This window comes from Cottoperca gobio, chromosome 19 (assembly GCF_900634415.1).
Source record: "Cottoperca gobio chromosome 19, fCotGob3.1, whole genome shotgun sequence".
NCBI classification, from domain to species: domain Eukaryota; kingdom Metazoa; phylum Chordata; class Actinopteri; order Perciformes; family Bovichtidae; genus Cottoperca; species Cottoperca gobio.
Genome location: NC_041373.1, coordinates 16,640,355 through 16,664,589, shown reverse-complemented (window position 1 = coordinate 16,664,589; position 24,235 = coordinate 16,640,355). Strand labels below are relative to the sequence as shown.

The 24,235-nt window shown below is 44.4% G+C and overlaps 1 protein-coding gene across 1 annotated transcript; it reads left to right on the top strand.

The window, feature by feature from the left end:
- Positions 1–6,050: 6,050 nt before the first annotated feature.
- On the top strand, positions 6,051–24,227 carry slc38a10 (solute carrier family 38 member 10). Its single transcript, XM_029456870.1, is given in 20 exon segments — positions 6,051–6,223; positions 6,420–6,666; positions 8,330–8,447; positions 8,636–8,681; positions 8,815–8,908; positions 9,228–9,371; positions 11,262–11,386; positions 15,431–15,533; positions 15,768–15,950; positions 16,849–16,960; positions 17,904–18,010; positions 18,106–18,256; positions 19,644–19,814; positions 19,893–20,318; positions 20,423–20,509; positions 21,429–21,449; positions 21,896–22,036; positions 22,119–22,272; positions 22,274–22,634; positions 22,636–24,227. Coding segments are annotated over 19 exon segments (3,339 nt in total). The 5' UTR covers positions 6,051–6,223; positions 6,420–6,576; the 3' UTR covers positions 23,341–24,227.
- The last annotated feature ends 8 nt before the right edge of the window (positions 24,228–24,235 follow it).

Here is a 24,235-nt window from a genome sequence, read left to right as displayed (position 1 = left end):
CAGCAGCTGTACGTTCAGATTTGTATCAACAGTCAACTTCTTTTTGCGTCCTGGTGTGATGTTATGACGTTAACGTGTACTCAAAACTGTGGGATTAAATGTGACCTATGACCTTTGCTTGAGTTTCTTCCCTTAATTATTTTAGGCTGAACATCCTTGGAGGTGTAACTGCACTTCATACTCAGTTCACCCAAATGACAAGAAAAGATTTCTGCATGATGAATTAGAGTTTTGGTTTTTATTGCTCACAGCATTGAAAACATACATTAATTAAATTGAAGAAGGTTATTTTTGGTAATCCACAGTAATTATAGTTTTATTATTTGAGCTCCGTATTTGAAAATCTATTTACGTCCGTTATGGGATGTCATGAAAAATCTCACACGTCATCTTAAAACTTAAGAAACAAGCAAATAGAAAACTTTAAACGTCTCCGTGTTCACTTCCTGTGCGCGTGCTGCGCCTCCGTGTGGCAAGATTCACAAAACCCTCACAAGAGACTGAGAGAATATTTTATTTCCGCTTTACAGGAAATGGTCAACGGAGTTAAAAGCAAATGTGGCAAACTGTCCCGCTCCTGTCCACCTCCAGACTCTCACCTCACTATTCTGAGGTCTGTTTCATGTCACGCCTCCTCCATGTAATCCTTCAGCGGTTGGGAGAGTTCCTCTTGCTTTCTGTGCACAGAGCACTTTAAGTGCATTTCAAGAAACAAACATTTAATAAAAGTATATCTTTTTTTCTGCTTCATACAGGGCTATTTATTGGGTTTGTGGAGGGCGTTCAGGCTGCTGTCTATTCTGTCTCGGCCTGTGATAAATCAGCAAAGCAATAAAATAAAAAGCAGGAATAATCAGAATATTCGTGGGGTAAGGACCTGGCTGTTCATGTGGTAAGTGCCACTCCTAAAATCCTAATGATGCTGCTGGCACCAGAGAGCCGTATAAAGCAGCGTTTCAAATGAAAGGCCTGTTTTCTGGCCGTGCAGCCGCAGACGGCCGCAGAGAGAAGGAGCAGTGGAGGAGCCTGAAGAGAACCTGGGATAACCCTAACCCTGCTGGCTCCCAGCTCTGCACAGAGCTCAAACGCCGTCAATTACCGGGAGATATACAGGCCGGCCCGATTCTACCACTTTACTGAGTCCCCTTCAGTTGCAGCCCGCTCGAACTGTAAATTATCACCCCCCCCCCCCCCCCCCTCCCTCGCCTCCATCCAAGGTTTGCAGCACTTTGGAGTCACCAGTGAGACCCTCCTCTGTCTCGGTCCGATTCTGAAGGAATTCCCTCCCTCTGTGTGCCAAACCCCAAACCTTTGCAAACCGGAGCTGTGGAGCATGCAGCTGCACGCCCATGTGGACACGCTCACTCGCAAACATTGATTTAAACACACACAAATGTGCACAAATGTTCGTATATGGGTATATAAAATCCCCTGGAGCTATAGATCATTGGGAACAGGTAGAGAGTTTAGCATGCATACACACACACACACACACACAGGCTGTAGATCATTGAGGTGGGCAGGGACGTCAGCACTCCCATACACAGTGAGCCTTATTGCAGAGTTTAATAGAGGAAAGCCAGCATGAATCCCCACAGTCATTCTGTTCCAGTCAAACACACCATTCACTACACCCTGGCCCTGTGTGCGTGTGTGTTAATACACACACATGAGAGTCCCTACATACTGTACATCATGTGCTTCAGTGTGCACTGTTTGTGTGTGTGTGGAGATATGTATACAATATGCATATATGAATGTGATTGAGAGTGTTCTGATGCAAATGTAACATACTGTGTGTGTGTGTGTGTGTGTGTGTGTGTGTGTGTATATGTACTGCATCTGACATCTGAGTGAGAGTGAGAGTGTGTGTGTGTGGTAGGATGGGGGCCATATTGACCCATCAGTGCTGCTCTGTCACCTCTTCTCTTTATGAGTCTGGCCTTTTGAAAACACACTGGATTTATGGTCAGTTTGGGCGCTATCACAGACACGGTGAGTGAGTGTGTGTGTGTGTGTGTGTGTGTGTGTGTGTGTGTGTGTGTGTGTGTGTGTGTGTGTGTGTGTGTGTGTAAAGAAAATATTTTTTTCCCTAAACAACAACCCTAATGTAGAAAATGAGACGTGTTTGCTGCCAAAAGAGGAAATAAACACATCAAGAGTCAACGTGATGAGAGGGTTATTAACGCTGTGTCACTCCAACCCTCGAGTGCTGAGAAAGATATGGAGGTATGTTTTATTACTTTCAGTTATGTCAGATAATGGGAAAATTGACAATATTAGTAATAATGGGAAATACAGCAAAACAGGGGAATCAAAATAAATAAATACCCAAAATGCTTTGGGAGTAGGTTTGCATGAGAACATATCACAGTGTACGTTCTACAATATAACACAATTATGTGTAATAATACACATAATGTAATTATACAGTAGATAAGCAAACGGTCAACTTTCATACCCCGGTAACTATTGAAACCCTTTTAGGGAGTGTGTGTGTGTGTGTGTGTGTGTGTGTGTGTGTGTGTGAGCATTAATAAAGTAAAAGCATTAAGATGTTCTCATGCCACACTAACGTGTTTAGTTTAGAGTGTAAACTATCAGAGTTGTGAAGAACAGAATTCTCCCTGCATCTAAACATAGTGATTAACATTAACACACACACACACACACACACACACACACACACACACACACACAGCTGAGCGCTGCAGATGGCGACTTGGCATCTCTCTTTGCGACGCAAAATCCCACGTCATCTTAAAAAAACGCTCTGCTTCCAAATTGATTTCACAGAGCAAGAACCCCCCCCCCCCCTGGAGATTAACAAAGTAAATTCCACTTCTTCTCCCACAAATTTTGGCTTAAACCTCAGATAAGCAGACCGGACAGGATTTTCTTGAGACTATACGTCCTTTATCTGCGATTCTAGGTGCTATGTAATTGTGGACGGAGTCTAATGTGTGGTCCATTTGCTTCATTAATGGGGCAGACGCAAGCCGTTCAGCCAAGAAAACGCCTATTGTTCGCTTTACCTTCCCGTTTTTAATGTGTGGCATTAGTCCAGCAGTTGTTAGTGCTAGACCATAGTGCTTTGCTGATGGTCAAATGACAAAGTCTTAATAGAATATAGTGGGACGGGCAGGACAAAGGTGGGCAATGTTCAGCTGGATGCAGCCAATTTCTGTATGAGAGGCCGGCCTAAAAACCCTATTCATAGGCCGTCTAATGCTGGTGCGTAATTAAATGTGATTACTGGAGCAGAGGGCTTCTCTCTCCCTCTCTGAGGGCCACACACAGGACTGCAGGCAGCGTGCATGCGCTCATTAAGGAGGCGCTAACAGATGTACACAAGCAACGACCACAGGCATACCTAAAAATCTAAGCCATATCCCTCTCCCTGATACACAAACATAAACACAAGTGCACAATCATGTATCTCCAAAATGTCCACTTTTCAGCCGCTAAGAAACAGCAGGATTGGATTTGAAAGGGACTAAACCCAAAGAGTGGTTGATGTATGTAATCCCTCAACTGAAGTTTGGACAGGAATTTCAGTTGCAAGGTTTTTTACCTGACAGCGTGTCGACTACTCTCCAAAAATGAAAACAAACACATACCAAGTAACGAAGCAATGAATAAAAATCAGGCTAAACTACGACCTTCAGTGATAATCATAAAGCAAACAAGCAGAAACATAAACAAAAATCAATTATGGTTTCCATCCACACACACACACACACACACACACACAGACCCCCCCCCCCCCCCACACACACACACACACACACACACACACACACGCACACCTTGTCTGGCCCGCTCTCCGGTCCAGTTTCCTGGGCAGACACGGTCCCCTGGTGCTCATGGGAAATAGTGAGCATGCCAGGCCCCACAAAGGCGTCCTTTCAGCCGCCCGCATGCTTGACCTGTGCGGGGTCAGCGCTCTGCTTTGTGCCCCGCGACCCCTGAGTGACCCGGGGTCCCGGTGAGGGCCCGAGGTCAAATCCAGATGCCTGCGTCTAATTTTGCTCCGACTGGGTTATCCGCCCAAATCTGCCCTAAAATTTGCCCCCGCCTACCCCACCCTAAAACCCACTACTACCTCCACACATGACTGCGTCCTATAGAAATACATAGGTACTCTACAGCCTAATTGGACTACTGTGGAGTAGTGCTCACACTCAAGCTTTTACAAACACACACACACACACACAGACACACACACACGACCCCCTGTAACTGCACTAATACCCCATCCCATGGCCTTTGGTCTATCTTGAGGGATTAGGTGCAGAAAGACACACATACAAGCACAGATACATCCACACACACACGCATACACACGCACGCACACACACACACACACTTACGAGCACAGCAGGCCTGGTTGAGGGTCTACCTTGAGGGATTAGGTGCAGAGAGACAGGACCCTCCAGCCAATCAACCGGTCTGTCACATTGATTTTGAGGGGTCACTGGTGCACAATGGCCAGGGTTTTCCTGTCTTAACCCCTCTGATCACACAAATATGCACGCACACACTCATACACATGTAATGACAATAAAGTTTATTTATATCATTTACGTAAAAAAAGGAAGGGCCAGAAATGTTATGGGAGGGTTATGTGCTGAATAAGGGTGTAAAAATAGGAATCCTAAAAGAATCGAAACCATAACAAATACGTAAGATTTAAATTGATTAGTCTGTAAAAGTACGTTTTCAGATGATATTGAAAGAATGTACAAATTCTTCAGACTGGACTTTTCTGCAATCTTGCCACAAAGGCACACACACACACACACACACACACACACGTCTATACAACTCAAAATTCCCCCCCGTACGCCTCTCAAAGCTTCATCACAAAAATCCTTCGTCCCCGGGGGAAAGCTCACGGGTCAATCCCCCCCTCCTTCCCCCTCCAACCCCTCTCTCCTTCTTCTCTTTCCTGGTCAAACAACACAATAGTCGTCTATCAGAAAGGGCACTGGGGCGCTTTGACTGACTGAAATAAACCCGGCTACATCATTTCAGGTGCTCCGGCTGAGTATTTTCTCTGACGTCATCCCCGATTTTCCTGTTCTGTTTTGCCTTTTTTGTCCCCCGTCACACCTCGCATCCCTCTGTTGCCTGTTTCCCTTTCCTGAAGGGAATCTCTGTGGCATCTGGAAAAACAGGATTCTTGCATGTGTGCTGGTATTGTTATGATTACACAGCTCGTCAGTGGTGGAAGAACTGGTAAAGTGGTAAAGAAGAGAACATTTGGATTAATTTCTTTTTTTCTCCCCCCTCTAATCTTAATAAGACCACTTTGGGCCTTGAGCAGTTATATTAATGGAAACCATCTGAAACGTTTAGAGGTGAAATCACTCCTTCAGAGGAGTGACAGCGACTCACAGACATCTGAAACGTGACAAAGGGCCCTAAGTAGACCGTGTTGTTGTAAAAGGTCAAAAGGCGAAATCTTAAGAACCACAGGTTTAATCTTTAACAATTCACAATCTTATATGCTTTTCTTTTTTAATGTAAAATCTGAAAAGTATTTTTTAATAGCTGTCAGATTAATGTAGGGTAGTAAAAAGAAAGTAGAAGAGTAGAAGTAAAGTATATTGACAACAGAAAGTTCTTATAAACTGTTAAAAGTATGAATATGCCGGTAGAAGGTTAAGAGGAAAGGAAGCTGGGAAATAAATGTGTGAAAAAAATTAATTAATGTGGAATTATGAAATAAAAATCACCTGAAATAAATAAAAGTAGTATTTCCTTTTTAAAATAAAATCTATTATTATTTTTATTGACTCAGTTATATATTTATGTTAACATTCATTTATTGCCTCATTTATTTATTTCAGGATTTATTCACAGATATATTTATTTATTCATTTATTTATAGACTTATTAACCCCCCCCCGGTATGTCCAATGGCACCAAATGCATGACTGCAATGTGACCACTAGTGGGCGCCAGAGTATTTCAGCAGTGATGAAAGCAGCAGTGTGTCGTCTTCCCTCCGCTCCTCGACTAACACATCTACTTCCTGGATACGCGTTCAGGAAAGTAGTCCGGTTGGACTTGTCATTATTATATTTAACCGAGTTTCCGATAACCTGTTGTTTAAACTCACACGAAGACGCACTTTTTCAACAATAAATGGGCCTTTAATGTGAGGAAATTACCAATAATGGCGTAAAAGAAACAGCGACCTGGTGGGCGCAGAAAGGTGAGTTAAGCTAACCAACTAATAAAACTAACGTTACCAACGGTTACCGTTACGTTAGCTTCCTAGCTAAAAGCTTTTATAACATTTGTCTATATTTTTTTACTACGTTTTGTATTTATGTTTGTGTACGTTTGTATTTTACAGAACGACGTAAGGTTAAAGTGTGTTAAATGTTAAACTCATGTTGTCTTCCTAGAGCGCCACGTCACTGAAAAACACACCCGGAATTGAGTTCGAGTCCCGGCTGTGGAGCAGATCGTACATCCGTCAACGTTTGCCTTCACGGAGCTACTGTCTCCGTGGCGTTTGACATTTAATTACCAAAGCAGGACAAAGTCAGTAAGCGGTTCAAGATGACGGCGTCTAACTGGGGTCTCATCATGAACGTGGTGAACAGCATCGTCGGAGTTAGTGTACTCACCATGCCCTTCTGCTTCAAACAGGTGGGTCACCTGCGGATGTGCAGGTGCTTCGGCGAAACTAGACCCTTTCTTTTGACTGTATTCAGCAGTGGGAGAAGTATTTAGTTACTTATTTACTTTTACTTAAGTAGCAGTATAATAAGTATCCTGCAACAAAATGTACTCAAACAAGTGACATTTCATATTATGCATAATAGCTGGTGTCCGTGTTACCCTGATGGGTAGTTTAATAATAGTAATAATAGTGCTGCATTCAATGTTTATTTTTATTATTGATTAATCTGCTGATTATTTTCTCGATTTTAATGGTTTGGTCTATAAATATAAGTTGACTAATCGTTGCAGCTCTAATCTTTAATAATGCAATATATGTTTTGAATGTAAAAATCTTAACAAATATAGCTGAGAAATAAATATAGTTGCATTAAAGGTAGCAACATTCTCAAATGTAGTGGAGTACACAAGTATAAAGTGGTGATACCGTAAGACTTGTTATATGCAGAACTTGAGTAAACGCTCACAGCACTTTCCATCATTGATTACATATATGTTTTGCAAAAATACAAAGATAGTCCAACTTAATAGGTGTAGGAAAATGCTTCTAGTAGCATTAATATTGGCTTTAAACATTTCTATTAACATAACTTTAATATCACAGGTTGCACTCTTATAAAATATACTGTATATCTGAAATCCCTTGCATGATTTGGTCCCAAATACACCATAACTTTAAGAAACAGTTGTCACACATCAAGTTGTCATTGTACGAGGATATCAGTGTGAAGGGAAATTTACTTAATGAATGACTGTTACTTTTATCACCTGGCTACTTCCTCATAAGATCAATGGATGCTTGGTTGAACATTAACAGCATCTCCATCTGCTGCGAGACTTCATCAAGAGTCTTTTCGCACTCACCAATTAATCACTTCAACACATCATCTTGCAGGTTTTTGGCATAAAAAAAAACAACTTGCTTAAAACATTCTGTGTTTGCAAAAGCTCTACTGAAATACCCTTTGGTTAAATAGTGTAGAGTAAAGCGTTACCCTCAAATCTCCCCGTGGAAAACGACACCAAAAGAGAGAAGAATTCATACAGTGTCAATGTCATCACAGTTGACGATGATAAATCAGCTGTGAAGCGTTTCAGTTTACTTCCTGCCTCACCGCCTCTGTGTGTTTGTTGTAAACAAAGTGTACACAAGTACTATGCAAGTTCAATATTTGTTCAGTATTTGTAGGTATTTCTGCCCAGAAGGAACTAAAGAAGATATTCGGTAGAAGGCTAAATCTTCCATAACACTTTTATCTTTGAGTGTTTTACAAAATGACAGAAACAGAACAATTGTCTTCCAGACAGAGTGCAATAAGCTAAATAGTGGGGAAACATTTCTCATAGAGAGTGTTGTCATTTCTTTGTCTTAAAACATTTCCATAGACCTTCATGCTTTGAGTCTACTTAATATAAAATGTGTTTCCTCTTTGGACTGGTGTTGTAATTAGTTTTATGGACTAAATGAAGTCTAGTTTAGTAGGATGCCAGTTTGAATCCTAGCCAGGGCATCAAGACTTAATCAAGGTCCCTTTTGAAAACAGATGCTTGTACATTATTTAGCATCTTTTATTTCAGTAAGATGACCAGATTTCAGGATTATCACGTGCTCCTCCGTCCTCTCTTACAGTGTGGGATTGTGCTGGGAACTATCCTGTTGTTCTTCTGTTCGTGGATGACCCACAAGTCCTGCATGTTCCTGGTCAACACAGCGAGCAGCACCAAAAGAAGGACCTATGCAGGGTTGGGTGAGTTTAAATAGTGATCAGTGTCATTGTCATGTAAATGTTGAATTGGCTGTTTTGTATGTATTACTGACAGTTAGCGGTAGCGACGATAGCCATCGTGATTGAACAGACGGATTGTGTCAGCGACAGAAAGTCAAAAAAACCCACAATGATTTCCCGCCATCTGTTTGTCACTCTCTTCTCTGCAGCCTACCATGCTTACGGGAAACCAGGAAAAACAGTGGTGGAGTTGAGGCGAGTCTTATTATTAATTCACTACCCACATTATGCTGTATTTGAAGTTATGTTATGACTTTCTACAGATAATTATCATAGACACTTATAATAATTCAGATTTCCCCTGCCGCCTCTATCTCTCCCACTGCAGTATGATCGGTTTGATGTTGGGGACCTGTATTGCCTTCTACGTTGTGATCGCTGATCTGGGCTCGAATTTCTTCGCTCAGCTGTTGGGTTTACAGGTTTGATTATTTTGCTATATTCATCTCTCATATCCACTGCTTTCTTCTGCGCTCAACCTTCCCTCTACTCTTGAAGGGAATACATTTGTAAATCCATCACTCACCCCGTGCTGCCTTCAATTCTTGAAGAAAACGTTGTTTTTCTCGCATGCCTCCACAGTGAACGAGGGTATGCGGCCACGCCTGCGCAGGTGTGCTGCTTGTCCGCTGCGAGTCTGGAAGAGAAGCACGCTTTTGCATGCGTGCGACTGTTCATGCAGAAGTGTTGTAAATATTAAGGTTTTAGAGAAAAATGTAGTCTTGTCTTGTCACTCCAAAGGTTACTGGCAGTTTCCGTGTGCTGCTGCTGTTCGCCGTGTCTCTGTTCATCGTCCTCCCACTGAGTCTGCAGAGGAACATGATGTCTTCCATCCAGTCCTTCTCCGCTATGGCTCTCATGTTCTACACCTTCTTCATGTTCACGGTGAGCCCACCAACACACACACACACACACAGCTGCACTCCACGCAAGGCATCCGAACAGACTGCAGCGGAAACACACTTTGGCTTTGCTTACAAAGCTTAATGAGGCAGAACTCCTTTTATGAACAATAAAATGATTTTATCAAGTTAGCTATAACGTAGCTCAGCACAATGGGTCATATAAAGTTAATCATAAAGTGCAGGGACAATCTGACATCTGCTGTACAGATGGGTGGAGTTTATTTAAGTGATTCCTTCTACAGCGCAGAATTGTGTACAGATGTAAAGGTGTACATATGAAGTTTAACTTGGATCAAAAACTGTTTATCATAAATGACATTTATAAGTGCACTCTTGACAAACAAACCACCAGGGTGAAGGATCTACTTCTTTTTCTTATTCATAGCAATGGAGGACAGTTTTTCTTACAGCAGTTTCAATATTAATTTAATAAAAAAGGTGTTTAAAGTACTTCCTCACACACATAATGCATATAAATACGAAGGATGCCTCTTCACACACACTCTCTCTGTTTGAACTTTCAGGATATTGTTTGGATAAATATCATCTTGTTGTATTCTGTGGTAATTCCTCCTTATTTGCTCCATTGTGCAGAACTCTACCTTACTGACACAATACTGTCTGGCTCCTTACCTTTTTTTTTTTTTTAAAGAGCAAATTCACACTAAATCACTTCAGGCAGAAAACAATTGCTGCAGTGCTGAAACAAAGGCTCTCCCCTGGGAAGGAGACACCACTTGGAAATGGCCACTAGAGACATTTTAAGCCCTGTAAGTGCAAAGTAAATGGAGGTCACACAGTCAACTCCACTAAATCACAAACCGTCGCAACTTAAGGGAATTATCTTTCTATATTTGCTCATTTGTTCCCAGATGTAAACATGTCAAAATGCATTTGATGTATTTCGGACTTATTTTTCTAGCTTTCAGCATTTAACATATTACAAGCGCAGCGTTCCTATTCGTGGAAACCTTTCTGCCTCAGTCAATCAGCATTGATCAGCAGAACCGCAGCTGGCGGCTGAAAGATTTCTGAAGTTATAATTATGATTTGGACATATTTCCTTGAGGAAGATTCAAGGTTGAGGACTTGCACAAGTAACATTTGTAGCCGTGTAGCCGTGCCTCGACCCTGTGATGATGTTGGAGTTGCGTCTTTCTTTGAAACATTTCAATCATGCTGCTTTGCTTTCTACTCTCCAAGTCTTCAATCAGCTGTGTTTGTCCAACAGGCAGTCCCAAACCCAAAGAAATTGAAATAACACGGCTCTTAAGCCACTAAAGTAGAAGCTGGTACAACTCTTTCCATAAGGACGTTCACTGCTCCGCTGTTTGCATTTAACATGAAGCAGCGCTAAACAGATCCTCCACTACTCTGATGGGTTGTGGAGTGCTGCAACATACTTACTGTGAGTCCAGCAGGAGCTTTCTGCCTCTTGTGATTCAGCCCGTTTACTCTTTAAATGCACGCACAGAGTTTGTGTGTGTGTGCTTGTGTTTTACCGACCCGTGTTGCTGCTTCCACAGACTTCTCACTGCTGTTTACAGACTCTCTGCCTGATGTGTTGTGTAGTTCCGTAGCATGACGATAACCTGGAGCAGTGGTGTGGTGTATGTGTCTGGCTTTAGATCCAGGCCCGGCCCAGTCCAGACCCCTAACCCTCTAACAGTGATGTATCTCCTTCCCTCCCTCCTTTCATCCCACCCTTCGTTTTTCCTTTCTGCTCATTTGCACCCCTTTACTTCTTACTCCTACTCTTTCCCCCTCGTGTCCTTCTGCTCTCTCTCACTCTCCCCGACTACCTCCTCTCCTCCTCACCCTTTGTTTGCTCCCCTCTCTCCCACCGCTGTTTCTGCTGCTTTTGCTGTAGATAGTGTTGTCGTCTCTTCGCTACGGCTTAATCTCAGGCTCCTGGGTGGAGCGGGTTCACCTGTGGCGCTTCAAGGGCGTCATTCAGTGCCTGCCCATTATCGCCACAACCTTCTGCTGTCACCCGTAAGTAAACCAAGGAAAGCACCCCCGAAATAACATCACCGTAAGGGCAGTCTGGGGGGTTGGAGAGTGAAGGAAGCCAGATGTTTGCCCTGCATCTTTTACGCTCCTCAAACCTACCTGATCCTTCCGCCCACTCCTCTCATCCCCATGTTTCACCTTTTTAATTCGGGTTTGGTCTGAGCCGTTTGAGCTCTGTGTGTGTGTGTGTGTGTGTGTGTTTTTATTTGTATTTTTTTTGGTGGCAGTAGTAATAAGGCAGAGAAGTGAAAGTTTCATCTGTGCTGCCCTCCCACCGCCGCCCCACAGCCAGGATGAGCAGGCTGTGGGAGGCTGGAGGGTTATTGAGTGCTCCGCTGTCCTTTGGGACTTTATCAGGTAATTAAAGGAGCAAGACGTAAGAAACACATGCTGATCGAAAACCTGTGAGGCCGTTTATGTCTAGATTACCCTTTCATAAGCTTTTTTATTTTGATCAAATTTATGATTGAACTTTTACTCATCACCTTCATCACTCCGTTGCTCAGCTACGACAGGTTTTTTGTTCAGTGTGGAGTTTCTCGTCTCGTCTCTTTGTTTCCCTTTCTTCATTTTCTCTGGTTTTCTCTCCTCATTGATTACTTTTCATTATCTGTCTGTGAGGCGTCAGCATGGGTGCAGCCCCCCCCTCCTCTTCTTCGTGCTCTTCCCCCACTTGTCTTCATTTGGTTCGGACCGTAACCCCCTCCCCCCCTCCCCCCCCCTCCTTCCCCTCAGATGGTGCTGTCCTCATTCAAACACGGGGTGCTCAGCGGCTCGTGGCTAGAGCAGGTCAATGTGGTGCGCTGGGAGGGTGTGTTTCGCTGTCTCCCCATCTGTGGGATGGCCTTCGCCTGTCAGTCGTAAGTACTCCTCCCGCCCCTCCACCTGCACAGGAACTGTAATAAAACTAATGACAAACAAGATTCAAACCGATTCAGAACAGAGAAAATCTGACCCTAATCCTAAAATCATGTGGCGAGTAGATGCTCAAACGGGGGATTTTGAACTCTGCGGCGGCACAGTGAATTTAATCTTTCATCGCTGCATGTAGAAATTTAGCAAACGTCACAATTTGTGCACTTGCATAATTCCTTTAAGCCAGAGTGGAGGGCTTGGGGTGAGTTCGTCATGTAACGAGACACACGTTTGTGGTTGTTGAGGGATTTCTAGTTTGAAAGGGAGGCTGCTTGTTTGTGCTAATGTGCTTTTCACAGTTCATCTGTTTGTGCCGCAGCGTCAGATCTGCCCTCTCTAGAGTTAACCTGAGCCTTCACTTTATTCTAATGTGACAGGAATAAAACTCAATGTGGCAGTTATGAAAAACAAACATTTGTTGGAGAACAGTGGCATTCAGTTGTTCCAATCAATCATCTGATCTGAAACTATGGAAGTGCCAAAATATACATGGATGCTGCTAATGTGGCAAATACTGTACTGCACTCACCAATCTGCAGAGATCACAACATGTCTCTTCTAGCTTATTCAGAGCATCTATGAGTCACCATATTCATTCATTTGTTCATTTTCACCCATCTGCATGTTCTTTTTAGTGCATACTCTGGGTTTGCGGTGAGTTGAGCGGGCAACGTGTGAAGGTCTAAGGGGATCTAGAAGTCTTCTCTATGAAGGGAAGGATGTAGGGAGTGTTACAGTGAGGTCATTAGGGGCCAGATGTTTGGGTGGTGCTGCTGTTTGGGTTTGTTTGTGTGAGTGAGAGTGAGGTAAGTGGCAGCAGTGGGTGAACATAGCCTCGAGACTTTAATTAATGTAATCGCACAAAGCCAACACAACATTATCGTACGGCGAGCGTGTTCCTTAGCGAGGGAGGTGTGTGCATGTCAGGAGGAGAAGAAAGTGTGCACTTGTGTGTGTTTACACATGTGCGCTTTGTGTTCCCACTAGCAGTGCTGAGTGATATTTGGCAGGGGGATTTCTTGGCCTGTGGTCAGGCCGAGCGAAGCAAGCGCTCCGTTAGGCGGCAGGCAGCTAAAGCCAAACCACTAATCAACACATTGGACTGCCGCCATCTTACAGACACACACTGATGTATTCACAGGCTGATTAAACAGCTCTCAGCACATTGGATTTTTATTACATTCATGAAATGTGTTTACTTTCAGTTAAAACATTACTTAACATCACCATTATGACGGGACGGGAGCTGGCCCCGTTGTGTTTTTGGCTGCGCGTTTGAATAGCGAGAAGCAGTTAGCTCATAATAGAGGGACATAAGAAAAACATGTGCAGCGAAAATGTCCCTCTGTGATGCTACTGTCAGCGTGCTTTCAACTCCACGTTAATGATATTATCTACAGCACACATTCGAGCCCTCCCAACACACTTCCCCACGCTCACTCTGAAGACCTTTGCCGTCATATTTCCTCCATTTAAGAGCAGCGTTGACGCAGGGACACGGTGGCCTATGAGTCGGGATTGTCGAGTGACCATTAGACGCTTTAGCTCCCCACTTACAATATGCCGTTTTCTTTAACCTTGGCGATGAGATTTATTGGTTTGCAGAATAAACAAGCGTCAAGAAAAAAGCACCCCGGGACAGTGCTCGCTCATAAAAACCAGAGTGTGTGTGTGAAAGAGAGAACGAGAGGCAGAGGAGAGTGTGTGTGTGAAAGAGAGAACGAGAGGCAGAGGAGAGTGTGTGTGTGAAAGAGAACGAGAGGCAGAGGAGAAGACGCTTTCTCTCATTTCTTCTCCCCTTCTCGTATATATGAGGGGAAAGGGAGAAAGAGAGGAGGTGAGCACAACGAGTCTGCCAGGGAAGTTTATAATGCTCAAAAAGGGAATTTACAGGCTTTATATATATATATATATATATATATATATATATATATATATATATATATATATATATATATATATATATATATATATATATATAAAGCCTGTAAATTCACTGCCGACAGTCCCCTCCACACCGCCTCGCTCTCTTATAGCAGAACAGAAATTGACAGAGGGAGACGGATACCTGCGTTTGCAGACAGACTTCAGTCAGCCTTGACTACTGTCACCCATTCTGTGTCACACACACACACACACACACACTCATCTGCAGAAGTACACCCTTCCTATATACTTCACTCCCAATGCCATTACATTACATTGACTGCCATTTAAAACCTTTGTAAGCATGAATTGTTAGTTAATTGTTATTTGCATTATATTTTCATCATTTGAAAGATATTCCACGTGCTGAAAAACTTTTTGCATTCATGTCAGATGTCAGATGTTCTTAGTTGATGTTTGATGCTTTATGTCCGGACATACAAGCGTCTAAATGACGTCACACTTGATGGGCTTTGTGGCCCGTCTTTGCAGGTAATGTTTAACAAATCAATGAATAAATCGGGACAAATTCATCACTTAATGATTCACTCAATGTACTCGGTTAAACAATTGATAGATGAATGAGCAAGTACATTAGCTGGAGAACAACACATTATTCACTCTGAATAAATATAAATAATATTATTACAGTTAATCTTTTCCCATCAGCTTGGGGGGGGCGGGCAGACTGACATATTATCAATCATCTTGCAGAAGAATTGTTTAGTTTCTTTTATCGCCAATAGGTTGCTGCTATCTTAAGCTCCAGCAGGAGAGTTAATATATGTTGCAAGCTATCCATGAGTTCTGCAGAAGTTGGTAGTGAACGACGTTCATTAACAAACTAATCTGCAAAATCACTTGTCTGAGTTTGAGGCTGACGAGGACACGAGGAGACACGTGCATCGTCTGATTATCCAGTGGCACAAACGGGCCTCCATATGGCTGCTCGTTAAAGAAATCTACAGAGCAGTTCCCACCATCAGCATCACAAGTATAGACTGTCATGTGTTGCATGCTGATTCATGGGACTACTTTCCCTGCTAGACTTAGGAGTGCTATTTCCCATCGTTCAGAGTTGTACATCTGATAATCCGGACACATGAATGCACAAAAGCGGTACCAGCGTGGTCTCGTGTCACGCAGCATACAGAGTGTCGTTGTGGGGCTGCTTGTCTCTCACAGGCAGGTGCTGCCGACCTACGACAGCCTGGACGAGCCGTCTGTCAAACGCATGAGCACCATCTTCACCTCGTCCCTCAACGTGGTCACCATCTTCTACATCACCGTGAGTGGAAACGCACTTCCACGTGCACCAGCCACCGCTACTGTCACTGCTGTTACATGGAAACATATCGATTTTTAATGTCTTTTTATATTTGTATCAGCTTTTTAATACTGGCATTAAAAGAGTTGTGCAACAAGGAACTTGACCCCAGTTCTCCCACTTTATTTATGTCTCTCTCCTTTTTGCTTTCCTCCCAACCGTGTACTTGGTTCCCTCCACCTCTCGCTGAACCAGGTGGGTTTCTTTGGCTACGTCAGTTTCACAGAGAACATCGCAGGCAATGTGCTGATGAACTTCCCGTCCAACCTGGTGACGGAGATGATTCGCGTGGGCTTTATGATGTCTGTGGCCGTCGGATTCCCCATGATGATCCTGCCCTGCCGCCAGGCCATCAACACCATGCTTTTTGAGCAGCAGGTCAGCTTAAATGCTACTAATAATAATAATAATAATAATAATAATAATAATAATAATAATAATAGTAACTAGAAGGGCACTTGAAGAGTGCAGACCTCTGCCAAGGCCTTTGCCATTATTGAAAAATAATGCGTGTATCCGCCCTGTGATCCAGGGACACTCCAAAATGTAATGGGTTCTATCTCACGCCACGCTACACCCTTTCAACAAGCTTCATAAAAATCGGGCGAGCAGTTTTTTCCGTAATCCTGCTGACAAACAACCTGAAACCGAAAACATGACCTCCTTGGCAGAGGTAATAATAGCTGTATGGGGAATGCAAATGCTTCAATTGTAGGTGTTGGCAGGATTACACATCCTGTATGTCCTGACCTCTGCTTTGTTCTGGTTCCTTTTAAGTAAAGGAGTTATTATGGTATCCAGTGCAACTTGCTGCCTGATTGTTGTGGAGCCTGCACTCCCATCCTCTCTGTAATGCAGTTGGACAATAAATAAAAGCAGAAAACATGTTGCTCCATACAAACGCAGCCCGCTGGAAACACCTGCTGTGGAATTGTGACGTCAATTGAATTTCTATCGTATCCAGTCATTGCAGGCACATAAACACATCTGACTGATGTTGTGACACAAAACAACCGCAAAGCATTTACAATATAAAAGTTGCACCGTAGGTAAGCATCTATTGGCTCTGCCAGGGGAAGGGGAAGTCCTGGTTGTGCTCTGGGTGTAAACCAGAGCAGCAGTACTGACATTTGGTAATATAATGATGAGAAATAAAGCAAGATTGCACACAAGGATTGGTGTGGTCACAACGCTTGGAGGAATGTAGAAGAACTAGTGTTTGAGATTTCACTTTCTGCCTGCCCCCTCATCTCACTCTCTGTTTTCCGTCTTACAGCAGAAGGATGGGACGTTTGCTGCCGGAGGATACATGCCTCCTCTGCGCTTCAAGATGATCACCCTCTGCATTGTGTTTGGCACCATGCTGGGAGGCATTCTCATCCCCAACGGTACATCCTGTGTGTGTGAACAATCAGGCATGGATTGAATGGATTAAAGTTGTGTGTGTGTGTGTGTGTGTGTGTGTGTGTGTGTGTGTGTGTGTGTGTGTGTGTGTACAGCTCGCAGACTGGAGGTCTTTAAGGTGCATGTGTTCCTTTATGTGGGCGGAGTAGCCGGGGAGCTTTACGACGTGTGTGAATGTGACTTTACGAGTCAGTGACTGTCACACTCTAACACAGTCCTTAAATCAGGGCCCTAACTTTTATCTCCTTTTAGACGGGCAGACGGGAAGATAGGGCTATTATTCTCCCAGACTCTCTCTCACACACACACACACACACACACACACACACACACACACACACACACACACACAAATGTATGTACGAGCCAATATTGGCTCTCTGTCAGGTTCTTTGAGTCTTTCCATCCCACTCACAAACTGCTCCAAAATGGTGGAGATGTAAAGGTTAGAATGAGTTTATGTTTTATTCATCCTTTTTATATGGTGGCTGTTTGTTAAACTTTTGATTGGGTGGACACACACACACACACACACACACACACACAGCAGGTTTGGCTGGCTCTTTGTGTATCTAATCAGACTAATAGACTGAGGAGAAGGGAGGTAAGGACCCTGGGGAGAATGGACACTAAATCTGAGGGAGACAATATGGTGTCCGTCCTCTGGATAAACGATGGGTTTCCAGGCCCGCCGGCCCCGGTCCACAGAGACAGGGGTGGGGCCAAGGCTCGCTGCTGCCAGGAGCAGGGTGCCATGGATCAGAGCCTGGGGCTGGGCGGGTGCCGGTTATGAATGGCAGAGAGGCAGGTATGAATGGAGCGAGTGAGAAAGGAGCGTAGACACGGGGAAGCCACTTGGTAGAAGCTGGATCTTTCAACCATCAATACATTACTACCTGTGTTTTTCTTTCCCTTTTCTCTCTTTAGTGGAAACCATTCTGGGTCTGACTGGAGCCACTATGGGCAGCCTGATCTGCTTCATATGTCCTGCTCTCATCTATAGAAAGATCCAGAAGAACGGCATCATCTCTCAGGTGACACAGTCAGAATCAGCAGTTAATTACTTGCTCAGTGAACTGTGTTTATTCACTGACCCGCTGTGCGTCTCCTCTTCCTCTCTGTCCTGTAGCTGGTGCTTTGCGTCGGTCTGGGCATCCTGCTGGTCAGCACCTTTACCACCCTCTCTATTTCGGCCAGAAGCCCCGGCATCAAGATCCATCCTCCTCCTCCAGCACCTGTGAAGAACAACCTGCCACTACCGGACCTCCCTGAACCGCACGGTAAAGATCGTGACACGGGCTAATGGCTGGCAATCACTTATCTACTTGATGGACTATAGAAGAAAGTGGTTTACTAATGAGCCATGAAAACATTTACCTCAACGGGCCGGAGTCAGGGTTGTCTGCAGCGTCTCAGACCGCGGTGCTGCGTGTAATCATTTCATGCAAAAGGCATTGGTGGCACGAGAGACGTGTTTATTTCTTGTTTTATTTTCAAAGACGTTGGACTACAGCGCCCTAAAACAGAAAAGCAAAAGAGAATATGAGGCAGTGGCAAAGGGCCAGCGAGGCTAAAACAAAAGCACAAAGCCACAGCAAAAGAAAGGGTTTCTTTCATCTCTGTGAGAAGAAAAGATGGAGTCAGACAGAGCGACTGATAGACAGACAGGCAGGGTGAGGAGATAACCTCTTGATAATATCTGAGAGCAGCGCCGAGTGCTTGACATTGATGGAGCGAGAGTGATGCCCTTCAAACTCCAGTAATTTCTCTCCACCTCTACCTCTGTTCATTTCTCCTGCCACCCCCCCCTCCCCCCAAAATACATTGTCTACACCCCCGTCTCCTGTCTCCTGTGGCAGCTATAAAATGCCTGCAAGCTCTGGCTGTATAAAGGGAAGAGGGTGATATGGGTTTGGGGAGGGTAGAGGGGTGCAGACGAAACAAATGGAGATGAGACGGAGAGGAACCTCTCGAGTGAACGCTCCCAGTTTTAGGAGGGGCTTTTTAAGTTTCCCTCCTTGCTCCATGGTTCTTCAATGGCATCGTTCTCTAACCTGTTCACTGGCACCAGCAAAGTCTTTCTGCATCCATCTTCAGATTCTTTCTGTTACTATATTATTATTATTACTCCCATCTTTCTCTCATTTCCTTCTCTCTGACTTCTTATACCACCATTGTCTCAGTATTTGCTGCCACCTAGTGGATCTCCTCATCAGAAACACTCTAAATCAGTTCCATCTAAGAGCATCAGCACGGTTCATGCGAGATATACAGAGGTGTTCATTTATTTTAATGCCAGCAGTTAATGTGTGTAATAAACACAACTGTACAAGAAGATAACGAGTGAATGTCGTGTTAAATAGTAATGCTCTACATTACAGTCATTTTACTTTCCTCAGACAAGGAATAAATTAAGTGTCCAATTTATGGCTTCTTAATTTAGACGCCCTGATGGCTCAAATGGAAAGCTCACCAGCAGCAGAGGTGCTAAACAAGAGGAAAGAAATATTCTACCTTAAAGAACTTTGCATGGTTGTGTAAATCTGTTATTAAAGGACTTATTTACTCATGTTGCCTTAACAGGAAACACAGTTCTGCTGAAGGACCTTGGGAACATGTGACATTAGTATCCTGTAATGTAGTTGTGCTTTGTGTGTCTGCATGTAGACAATACTCCCATCAAGAAGCCAGGGGAGATAGAAAAACCTGACCTTCCAGCTGTGCCGGGGGCACAACCAGTAGAGGGGGACCCGCCTGAGCCCCCGCAGATTAAAGGACCAGTGGAACTACCTGAGAGGAAGAAGGAGGAAGAGGTGCAGTTGGACCGCCCTGACGCTGGTAAGGACACTAAACCAAAGCTGGAATCTTCACTGGATTTTGAACTGTGTTAAAATGAGCGTTGTCTGTTTTCCCCAGGTGTCGCGGTGCCACAGGGCGAGGCCCATCGCCACGAGCCACCCATCCCTCATGACGAGGTCCAGGTGGACACAAGAAGGAACAACGCAGAACTGGAGGACGACAAGAAACAAGCCGAAAGACCCAAATCGGATGAAAAGCAAGGTTTAGTGCACGCTGTGGAGGTAGAGGGCAAAAAAGAGGACACAGTTGAAGAGGAACCGAAGCCTGCAGTGGCTGTTGTGGGGAAAGAGGAAGTGGATTTGGGCGGAGGTGAAGTCCGGTCCAATGAGGTGTATGAGAAGCCGGGTGCAGGGGAAGACAAAAAGCAGGACGTTCCCCCGCTAAAGGAAGTGGATAAGCTCAATCCGGTGAAAGATCCTCTCGCAGGGAACGCAGCCGAGGCGGTCGATAAAGTGGGCAAAGCTCCAGACGCTGCAGGGAAACGTGAGTGTTTGTCTCAGCTCTTGTTTAAATGGAATTTTAGGCAGTTGGGAAAACAGTTCTAGGAATATGCAACTCTGACCTGGTGATATTTAATGATCCTTCAGCTTCACTTCCTGAAGGAGAGCATCATCCCGCTGCAGACCAGGCCCCCGGAGCAGACGGCAAAGCTACAGCGGACGAGAAGATGGATGGTGAGTGGAGTAGGAAGCTTTAAGGGGACCAGGGGCATCGACACGTCTTCAGTCACTTACTTAGCAGCCATTTAAAACAAGTTGCACTGCAAATGTATCGTTGGGTGATGCATTTGCCATTCTTTTTATTCATGCAAAGGATTGGATGTGACGTAATCTGAAATATAGCTCCCTGCATATGATGTCCATAGTCAGTGTGGAGTTACCGCACGGAAGCAATGTACAGCTGTGGACGGGGGGCAGCAGCCAAATGTCTTTAATCCACCGAGAAGAAAAGGCCCACTTACAAAGATGAATATCCGTTTAAGTGTATGCTGTATGCTTTAACTTGCCTCATACACTTCAAAACATCCAAACTGTCCCTTTTTAAGAGTTGCTTCACATTTTTCACCAACATTCAAAAACACAGTGAGTTTTGCAGTACCTGTCTTTTCACTGGAGTAGCCTCCATTGACCAGAATGCATTGCAGCCACAGCTTTGTGTGGACGATACAGTCAGACCCAGCACATGTTTAATAACAAGAGATCGAGGCTGCAAACAGAAAACATATCAAGTAAAAGACAAAATAACGTCATCATAGTAAATGATGTTCTGTGCACTGCTGCATGCTGTTTATGTCCTTGCCTCTCTTTCACTTTGCTTGTTTTATCTCACGTGATCTAAACTCTGTGATCTGTTCTTGCTTATTGTGTCTGTTTTCTTCGGTACACGTTGTTTAAAAGACAGCAGAGATTTGAAATCCATTTTTTTCTCCTACTTCTTGATCTGGCTTGATGCTCCACGCTGTCTTTTTAGCTTTTGTTGACTCTTGTTCTGTTTACTTTTGCCCTCTCTCTCTCTCTCTCTCTCTCTCTCTCTCTCTCTCTCCTTCTCCATCTTTACCCTTTTTGTTCTTTCTTTCTCTGCCGGACTCCACAGTGATAAAAAAGCTGGTTGCAGGTATGAATTCCCTCTTGCTTCTTCTCTTTATCTCGGTCTGTCGCTCACATTTTCATTCACTCAGTGGGCCATGTTAATGTTTATACTGTACATTAATTAGCATTTTTATCTTATAACTTAATAATGTGCCCGTGTAGAATTCAACCACTCACCTTGCCCCATAACTGTGTGTGTGTGTGTGTGTGTGTGTGTGTGTGTGTGTGTGTGTGTGTGTGTGTGTGTGTGTGTGTGTGTGTGTGTGTGTGTGTGTGTGTGTGTGTGTGTGTGTGTGTGTACAGCTGCCCATCCCAGTTATGTGAGATGTGTGTTTGACGTACTAAGCCATAGTGGAATAGTTCCCTTCCCCTCTCACCTAGAGACTGGCCCTACACCAGTCTTACTAAGCTTCTTAACTAATGCAATGTTCTCAGAGAACGTTATTTTAATGCAACGTTTCTGTCATGTAGAGGGCCAGCTCGACCACGCCGTGCTGCTGCAGGTGATCAAGGAGCAGCAGGAGCAACAGAAGAGGCTTCTCGACCAGCAGGAGAAACTGCTGGCTGTCATAGAAGAGCAGCACAAGGAAATCCACCAGAAACTACCTGCTGGTGAGTGTACATATGATGCTTCATATCATAGGGGGCAGTGTTCAAGTAAAAATAAATGTGACAACGTGTTTTTAACTTAAAGGGGCTGAAGGTGAAGCAGAGAAAATCATCCAGGAGGGGGTGGAAGGTGGAGCAGCAAAGCCCAAAGAGTCTGGCCTGGACTCAGACCTGAAGCAGCCCAAGGAGGCAGCTGGAGCTGCCGTGGCCCAGAAACAGGTGCCGGGTGATGAGGTGGGGATTACCTGAAGTAGCTGGTCAGGCTCATTACAAGGAGGACGTCCATGTTGCACCTGGAGGAGAATCCCATAAGCAGAGTGAGCTGGGGGCCCGCGGAGTGCCACTGGGAAAGAAAATACCCGATGACATTCAGCCTGTACCTCAAAATGATCAGGTAGCTCAACTTAAAGATGAAGAAAGAAGCCTAGATAAGGAAAAGGAAAAAATAGAAATTCTTAAAGAACAGATAGAGAAAGAAGTGCAGGCGAGATTGGAAAAAGAACGGCTGGAAAGAGAGAAAAAAGAAAAGCTGGCCAAAGAGCAGGAGTTGGAGAAGGAGAGGATACAGAGAGAAGTGCAGGCGAGATTGGAAAAAGAACGGACTGGAAAGGGAGAGAAGAGAGAAGCTGGCCAGAGAACAGGAGCTGGAGAAGGAGAGGATACAGAGAGAAGTGCAGGCGAGGGTGGAAAAAGAACGGCTGGAAAGGGAGAGAAGAGAGAAGCTGGCCAGAGAACAGGAGCTGCAGAAAGAGAGAGCGCTGAAGGAGAAACTCTTACAGGAGAGGGCTGCAGCTGAGAGACTTCAGCAGGAGAGGCAGAAAGCAGACAATGAAATACTTGAGAGAGTGAAGAAAGAGAAAAAGGCGGAGGAGGCCCGGGAGAGGCTGGCCCAGATGGAGCGAGCCGTAGAAGACAGAAAGGCTGCGCAGGGGGCTGAGAGAGAAGACGGCGAAGCTTTGAAGAAAGGAGGACGAGACCTCAAAGAGAAAGTTGCTGCTGAGGTGGACCCCAGAGAAGGTGTGGAAGACGGGGCCGTCAAAGCCGCGGCTCACCCCCAGGGCTCCCACGAGAAGGTCAGGAACCAGGGAGCGTTGGATCTAAGGCGGAGGCGCAGGGCACTGGGACCAGAAGAAGCTGTAGTGCCCCCAAAGGAGATCAGGGTGCCCGGGGGGGTGCCGGGCCTGGAGCCCCTGCTGGAGCTGGGGGGCTCCAACCTGCACGCGGCCCTGGAGCAGCAGCTACTGGCCGGGGCAATGGTGCACTCGCGGCAGATTAAACAGGTCTCAGAGGATGAGAGAGCGAAATAACACACACAGATTCTCACTCCACGATTGGCCATCAAGTTCAACACAAACTATTAATACTTGATATCGTTGCCTTTAAATTCTTTCTTGCCTTCAGAAATGTTCACGGACAAAAGAGGAGCAGTTCTCTTTATTGATGCTGTGTACTTTGAAAATACCCCAAAGTCTTTATCAAAGAGCAAAGTGCATGTAAATATTAACTTATTTTTGTCTTTAGGGAGAATTTTGAAGAGGTTACTGTTGGAATGTGTACAAATCTATGCAAATACCCGGACGGATGTGTTAATGTTTGTATTTGAGTCACCTTATGTTTCATTCACCAGCTCTGTGCAGTCTGTGCATCGTCTCCCGTGCTGGTTTTCTGTTGCGTTAGTTTGTGTTCATGTTTCTTTGAGATGTAAATATTGTAATATTTGTTGTTCCTACATGTACCACAGGTTAGATGTAATGTGGGTTCAGGTAAGAACTGTTTCACTATACTTTGAAATGAAAGTAAGTGAGCGACGTACTGGAGCTACAATGTGTGGCCTTACTGTGCGATAGACAATGAAGCAGCTGAATCACGTTCCCAATCATTCCATCTTCAATAGCTGTTCCTTGATTTCTCAGTGCCTTCCAATCCATATGCTGCTGTTTTATCCAAACTAAATGTTTGCTTCCACTCCTACTGTAAACCGTACAGTAATCATGAGAGAATAACGTTGGGTTTAAGAGCGCGGAAGGAAATCTGGATCGTGTTTCTATGTAATCCAGCTTCTCTGAAGATTCCTCCATCAGTTGGCACTTGTACACATGTCGGACCTTTGCTTTGTACAACAGGCTATTTTTCTATGTGCATTGTATTTCTGTACATTTTGCTGGATAAGAATAAATAAAAACATTCTATTACACCCATGGC